The 7,638-nt window shown below is 55.4% G+C and overlaps 1 protein-coding gene across 1 annotated transcript in view; it reads right to left on the minus strand.

The window, feature by feature from the left end:
• Positions 1-7,097, minus strand: part of ZMYND10 (zinc finger, MYND-type containing 10) — a gene marked incomplete at its 3' end in the record, with an annotated part of 9,710 nt that extends 2,613 nt beyond the window's left edge. Inside the window, exons 1-8 of the mRNA XM_010289721.1 lie at positions 6,981-7,097; positions 6,300-6,416; positions 5,183-5,236; positions 4,909-5,061; positions 2,710-2,798; positions 2,320-2,420; positions 777-949; positions 351-476 (exon numbers count right to left, since the gene is read on the minus strand). Of these exons, the coding sequence (XP_010288023.1) occupies positions 351-476; positions 777-949; positions 2,320-2,420; positions 2,710-2,798; positions 4,909-5,061; positions 5,183-5,236; positions 6,300-6,416; positions 6,981-7,052 (885 nt within the window). The remainder of the gene's footprint in view (positions 1-350; positions 477-776; positions 950-2,319; positions 2,421-2,709; positions 2,799-4,908; positions 5,062-5,182; positions 5,237-6,299; positions 6,417-6,980) is intronic.
• Positions 7,098-7,638: the final 541 nt, after the last annotated feature.

The raw sequence follows: 7,638 nt of genomic DNA on the forward strand, positions 1-7,638 counted from the left end.
CAGGAAAACACTGATAAATGTTAAATAAAGAGTTAATTGTCAAAACAAGTCAGGGGTTTTCTCTGCCCCATGCAGCCACCACCCCAGTGACTTCAATGCAATCTGGAGAGTTGTTTATAACCCAGCCTTCAGATGTGACTGCTTGGCCACTGCTGTAGCAGGACAAGGCTCTCATGTCATCCACGGGCAACTTTGCTGGCAGTAAGTGTGTAACTGTGAAATGGGTGCTTGGCTGCTTTATGAGGGCACCACCTCTCCAGAGCTGAGCTTGGTGGGAGGAAAAGGGGGTAGGGAGCTACCAGGCTCAAAGCAGAGCTGCTGGAGAGGTGGAGGAAAGAGCCACAGGATACCTGCTCCAGGACAAGATCCTTTTTGGGGGGAGCCGGCTCTGTCACCGCAAGGTGGCTCAGAAATCTCTGCATCTCCACCAGGTTGGGCAGCTGGTCAATGAGGACATCTGTCAGGAATGCACGGAGCTGCAGGCATGGAGGGGAAGAGAAAAGCGAATGGACAGAGGTGGAGACAAGGGAGCCAGAGATGCAGATGTGGCACGGCAAGAGCAGGGATCTGTGGGGCACTGGCAGAGCAACCCATGGGGTCCCATGGGGTGCACTTGCAAACACAAGCTTTGCTGCTGCTGGCATGGTGTCTGACCCCACTGCTCTCCCACCTCTGGCTGCTAGGAGCCCACAGCAAGGATGCCCAGAGGTGCCCAGTGCTGGCAAAGTCCTATTGCATGCTGTGGGACCCACAGCCTTCATGGTGTAGGGTCCTACCTTGAGGAGCTGGCTCTTGTTGAAGCCATCAAAGTGGTATTTGCGTTGGCATTCAGGGCTGAGCAGGAGGTTGAGGAGGGCAAGCCACACCTGCCCATCGAGTTTGGTCATCTTCACCTGGTCTTCTGGGGGCACCACGTGCCACGCGCCGTTCTCAAACTTCTTGAGCTTGCCTGAGAGACAGAAGAACACACAGCTGCAGGGAGAGAGCGCTGCCTGAGGGAAGACAGCTCAGAGGTGGGGATGCCAGCCTACGCTCACTTCCTCACTCTGCCACAGGCAAGCCCCTCTGCTTCTGCCAGCCTCAGTTTCCCCAGCCCTTTGCCCAACATAGCAACCTACTTGGTACTGAGACAATACATTGGAGAGCACGGAAAGCAAAAAGAACATGCATTAAAACAATAGCGCTGTGGCAGGAACCGACATCTCCAAGATATCTCGCTCTGTACTTGGCCAGGAGTGTGGAGCACTGGTAGATGGTGGGGGAGCCCACACTGCAGCAACAGAGTGGCTGGAAAGGCATGTTTTGGGGTATCAGTGTGGCCAATGCCTGCTAGTCTGGAGGTTCTTCTGCCAGCAAAAGCCAGAAGTAGCATGAATATAACAGAAGTGACAAAACAGGCTCCACGAGCTACTATGCTGCTCTGGGGGATGGAGGAGGATGTAACCCTGCATCTGCACAGCCTGGAAATGCCTTTGCACTCTTGTTTCTTCCCAGTCCCTCCCACAGGGCCCTGGATCAAAGCTCCCTCTGACACCCTGAGAGCACAGGCGGAGAGAAGGGATGTGTTTCCTGGCCGGAGGAAGGAGGAAAGCTCCCACATCCAGCTGGGCATCTCTCGGCAGGCGCAGAGCCACGTGCTTCCCAGCATCTCTTCCTCCCCTGCCCGTGCTGTGACCCCACTGGTGCTGGGCTGGGGAGGGGACTGCGGGTTCCCACACCCCAGGCTGTGCCCCACCACTGCTCAGAGGCAGGCAGCGAGGAAGCTGGGGGGCTGCAGGGGGGCATGCCTGGCTATAGAGACACAGGAGGCAGGGCTGATGGTGCAGGTGATGGCCAATGGGCACAACCTTATCAGAGGCATTCGGCAAGAGCGAAGCTCAAAGACTAGCAGCTTCAGGGCAATCGGTTTGCTGCCTGGGAGAGCCTATGTCTGGCTCCAGCTCTTTGCGCTGTTCCAGAAAGGTGCAGACAGGCTGAGACTGGCACTCTGGTCTTTCTGCATCCAGGACAAGACTCCTTAGAGGAGCAGGTGGGACTGGAAGACATGCTATGCTCCTGCTCCCATCCTGGCCATGATCAGCTCAGAAGAGACACAGCCGGGTGTAAGGATCAGCTTTTGGGAGTGCTGCCCTGTCCCCAGCCCAGCTGTGCAGCAGCTGCTTTCGAGCTGAACAGCTTCAGACAGGGAGCACTAGTGAGGAGCAAGGGGAGGAGGATGGAGGGGAGGATAGAGGGGCAGCAGCCTTCTGCAAGGGCTCCTGCAGCAGACCTGTCAGGTCCCAGCACGGCGCCCCAGGTACCACGGGGCATGATCCGTACCTGCTTCCCAGCAGCTCCAGGGGCAATGCTCCACCAGCTGAACAAGGAGGCAGGGCAGGTTGTGGGTGTTCAGCATCCGTGTCAGCGCACTCAGGGGCAGGCTGGAGATGTGACAGAAAGGGTGAAAAGGTGCTCGCAGACAAATGCCAGAACAGATACAAATGCTCCCTGAGGCAACTGGGAGAGGCAGGAAAAAAAACAATGATCTGGGTTCCCCAGGAGTACCACGGAGCAGGGTGGAGTGCTACTGTGTTTGCCTGATGGGGCACAGTGCCACTGCCAGCACGGATACAGCCAGCTGCTGAAAGAGGTCCAGGCGTCCGCTGCAACCCCACAGGAATCTCAAATGGAGAGCTCGGCGCGTGTCCTCCACTGCTCCTGGGCACCTACCTATCCACCTGATCGGTGATGAACCGCAGCACGGATAAGGCTTTCAGGGAAATCTCAAACTCCATCGTCTCCGCCTGCTTCTGCAGCTCCTGTGGAGGGACAAGCACAGCCTCAGGATTTCAGGCCCCATTTCCCAGGACCTCCAGGGAGGCAGCCTGTTGGCTGCACATTGGTAACCACAGATTGGGGAGGAAACCAGAGCCCTGCAAAACAAACTGCTTCTCATCTCGACTGCGCCAGCACTGCCTGTTTGCCAGGGCAGCCACAGAGGTGCTTGCAGCCCACTGTTGCTCATCCCTCATCAACCTACACCTAACAGATCACGGGTGGCTAATAGCAGCAGCATCTCTGCACAGGGACACCCCCAACAGAAGCTGGTCACAGTTCTCCCCTTCCAGGATCACCTTGTGGCCCATGAGACATATGGGGCTGAGGGAGCTGCATGATCAGCAGAGGAACTTGAGGGGGAGGAGGGAGAAACTTGGCCCTGGCACAGCTGCAGTCCTACATCCACCCCTCCTGGATCTGCTTTTCCTCTCCAGCTTGAGTACAGCCAGCTAGAATATCTGCCTGTGGTTATCCTAGCCCACAGCTATGCCACGCTCTCCAGCTACCTGGTCTCCTTCCCTTCCAGGCAGCATGGACACCCCATTCATTCCCCATGTGCTCTGGCTAACAGCCCCACCACCCTCTGACTCAGCCTCTTTCAAAGCCATTGGAATGGCTAGGCTGAGAGGTGCCAAGTCCTTCTCCCTGGCCGAGGCAGAGCTTCTCCTCTCCACTCCCAGACGCTCAGCAGCTCACATCTTCGTGTGCAGAGCACTGACCTCAGCAACTCCTCTTCCTCTAAAGCGTCACTGCAACGGTTCCCTTCCAAATTCCTGTGGTGAGAAGCCCTGTGCTCCCTGTGCTGGTGCCTCACACACTACCAAGAAAGCTTTTTGGGCTCTTCCACCCCAACTCCCTCTCGAAACTCCCCCAATGAGGCTGTTTCCTTACAGCTCCTGCTGGTATCCAGATCTCATCTCTGTTACCTTCAGGGAGGGACTATCTTTTGCCTGTGCTTCAGGGGGGACAGCAGAACAGGTCCTGCCCCAGGGGTTACCACCATAAACACTCACAAAGGATAACAGGCTCCACAACACAGGAGAGGAAAGGAACAGTTTTTTTGTAGGGGGTTATTGTATGTAGAGTCAGGAGGGACTGGAATGAATCAGAGGAAACCAGGCTCCATGGGAGACAAGCACTTTTTTGAACCCTATGGCTAGAAAAGGTCTTTTTTTTCCTTAAGCCATGTTGAAGCTCTAACAGAGACACCCCCTTCCCCTCCCCAGCTGGGAAAACATTTCCTGTAAAACATCCCTATTGTGCTCTGGAGCCCTCCACTTCCTTCCCTTTTCTGGAAGAGGAGCACGTGCTTGGGCAACAAGCCAAAGGATGGAGGCAATGCGGGGAGGTATGGCCAAGCTTGCAGGCTATCACTTTAACCCTGCTGCTCCAGACAGTCCTAGTGATGTGTGCAGTTTAAGGAGAAAACTCAAGGTGCTGAGAAGCAAAGTCCCAGAAGGAAAGAGAGCTCCCACACCAGGAAGGTGTGTGCAGCAGCCCTGAAACACCTGACTGGGAACAGCTCCGTGCTGTCTCAATGAGCACAGAGAGGAAGTATTTCTCAGAGAGCTGAGGAAGTTGGTGGGGAAAACACGTTAGGACAATTCCTAGTCATAATCACACATTGGTTTAAGGAAGGAACCCTCTCATGGTTAACCCTGTCTGGCTCCAGCTGCAGCTTGAGTTAAGGTGGTTTCACAAGCTCCAGGGAGACATACCCACACAGCTTTTAAGAGCAACAGTAAATAGCCAAAACCCTTCTACTCAATATTTTGTGTAACTGTCAATTCTTCAGCATCCCCCCACTCAGAGTGCCAACTCAGACAGTGTCCTGCAGGGAGACTCAGGCTGTCACTGTCACGAGAGAGGGCGGAAGCATTGTTGTGGGGTGGAGGGAGGTGGGTGCAGCTGCCGACCCAGCCGAGCTGCTGGCCTGGATGAGCACCAACACCAGATGCCTTCTAAGATGGGCGGGAGGTGCTGGGGTCACACCCAAGGAGTTCTACACAGGAAGGCCCCCCTGTGCTGCTTCAGGCTGCCCACATCCTCCATCGCACGTGTCCCCAGTGAGCTGCAGGACTTTCTCCTCACCTGCATGGACGAGGGGCTGGCCAGATCCTCAGGACGAAGCTCTGCCGGGGTCACTGTCTGTCCATTGGTGCTCCGAGCTGCGAGCAGGGTCAGTTTTCGGTGGCAATAATCAATTAAATCCAGAATGCTGTCCTCTGCTGACTCACAGATCTCCTTCACAATGACAGGAGTTTCACAGAGAGCCAGACCCCACAGCCATGGCTTTCATGGCGTGGGGGCTGGCCATGTAAAACCCAGGGGCTTTACACTGAAAAAAGCTGAATCTGCCTCTTACCTTGTAAAAAAACACCGTCTCCAAGAGGTTAATGATGGAGGCTTCATGATGCAGCTGTGGGAGGAAAATGGCAAGAGTGACGTAACAGCAGAGCGGTCACCAGCTCCGAGGACAGAGGCAACGGGACCGGGAAAAGGGCTCTTCTAAGAAGCTGCTTATGTAGTTCTGGCCAAACACAAGTCCAAGAGCCAAATACAAGTGGTGTAATCTTTTAAACAACTCCAGTTCATACACCTTGTATTAATATTTATGTTAGCATGCCTATGACACTATAACATGCTGATAGAGAAGCATGCTTCCCAGCAGGCAGGGCTCTGCCTCTGCACTACAGTGACAGTACAACCGTAGTCCTCAGGCAAGCTGCAGCCCCCAGCACAAAGCCACTGCCCGAGATGGGACAGCGCTCTGCACAGCTGCGCAGCTCTCAGCCCCCTGGGACAGGGGCAGACAGCCTTGTTCTGACGCCAGGAACCATGAGATAACTGCCTCAAGGCAATGCTGCAGACAAATGGCTGCCCAGGGAAGACACCACTTTGCCCCAGCAAGGTGTTACCCTGGACTGAAAACGGGCTAAAACTTCCAAGCCTTGGGCAGATTTCCCTTAGGTCAAGGGCTACATCCCTCCGCAGGGAATCCAAGTTCTGAAGACCACTCCTTTGCCAAGAACGGGCCAAGGGACTGCTGCTCCCAGAAGCTTGGTAAGAAAAAGCTACATTTTTCTTAACCCAGCAGCACATAACCTCAGAGAGTCCACTGGTTAGAGGCGCCAGAGGAAAACAGTGCTCAGAGGTGGGCAAATACCCCTGGGGTGTTGCTGCCTGGGAGCAAGGGTAGGACCAAGTTGCTGGAAGCTGCAAGCCAGGAGCGCAGCTGCCTCCAGGAGCAGCTTTTCCTGCATCCAGCAGCTCCAGCAGGCCCCTGTGCAGGATTAGGCAGGGGCAGAGTTGAGCTCCCCTGGCAGCAGGTCCCTGTCCCTCCTGGGACACTGTGTGCTGCAGCTTCTCAGCCTGGTGAGATGTAAAACACCATCTCCAAGACCTTCAGGGTGAGATTTATTTTTAAGTGTAGCAGTGCCCACCCAATTTGCAGGCTTGTTCCCACTGCCCCCTCTACTCACCACCACGTAAATGGGGAAGGTGCTTCTTGGCTTGAAGTCCTCTAGCCGGCACAGCACAGGAAAGATCTTGTACTTCCAGATCTCCACAGAGATCAGCTCCCCAATGAGAACCGGAATCTAGACAGGGAAGGGACGAGGGAGTGAAGCCATTCAGACTGGTGCCAGAGTGGAAACCAGTTTTATTGCTAATGCTCAGCTGCACAGACTTTGGAGTCATCTCAAGGAGGAGGGTGGCCTTGGGGCACGCAGTCTGTATTCACGCAGCTCAGAAATCAACAGCTTTTCCCCAACAGATGAGAGGGCAGAGAGAGCTCCTGGGGCTGCAAAGGGGAACAATGACGCTGAGGAGCTGGGCAGGCCCAGGGCACCACACGTCCTGGCACATTCCAGGGCTGGGACATCTTGGGTATAGGGCAAAGATCCACAGCCAGAGGGGCTGGTGCACAAAGAGACCAAAACAACCTCCAGAGAGGAACCAGAAACCAGCAAGCAGAAATACCACAGCTTGACCTTTAATTTTTTAAAAAGCAACACTGGCAAACTACCAGTCAAACGTCTTTGCCGGAGATATAGCAGATTCTTCACTGTTTCATTCCAAAATTGCACGTTGTCCACAGGACAACCCCAGCTCAAGGCTGAAGGCCTGGCATGGGGATTACTACCACACCCAAAGAGGCTCACCTTGGTGTAGGTGACCAGCAGCTCAATGAGGAGCTGCTCCTGGCCCATGGAAGCACTCAGAATGGCGTGCATATTGAGTTTCTCCACGCACTCGTGCTGCCGAAGCCATCTGTGGGCAGCCAGCAAGGATATCAGTGCCAGAGACCTCTGGCCACCGGCTTTGGGGCTCCTCTGTGCTGCTGGAGAGGGTCCCTCATTCAGGGAAACGTGCTCCCAGCACCCCCATCCCCAGGAAATGCCCCAAGCCTGTCAGGCACCCCCAAACCCCATGTTGTCCCCTGAGCCTGCACTCCCTGAAGCAGCATCCCCAACCCCGCTGCCCTCCTGCCTGCCTCCAGAAACACCCAACATGAGACACCCCAAAATTGAGGGTCCCCTTGTCCATCGCCCCTACCCACACAGACCCTGTGGGGACATCCCAAGTCTGGACCCTTCCTTGCCTCCCCACCCCGCATGGACCCTCCTCTCTCTCCCCCAGGTCTTCCAGGAAGGCTCCAGAATTGGGGACCTTCCTCTCCCCCCACCCCACCTTGACCTTCTGGGGTCACCTCAAAGCTGGTGTCCCTCCTCTCTACCCTACAACTTCTGGGGACCCCTCCTTATCCCCACCGAGACTGTCTGGGGACATCCCAATATCAGGGGCCCTCCTCTCTCCCCT

Source organism: Phaethon lepturus, unplaced genomic scaffold (genome assembly GCF_000687285.1).
Source record: "Phaethon lepturus isolate BGI_N335 unplaced genomic scaffold, ASM68728v1 scaffold42276, whole genome shotgun sequence".
NCBI classification, from domain to species: Eukaryota; Metazoa; Chordata; class Aves; order Phaethontiformes; family Phaethontidae; genus Phaethon; species Phaethon lepturus.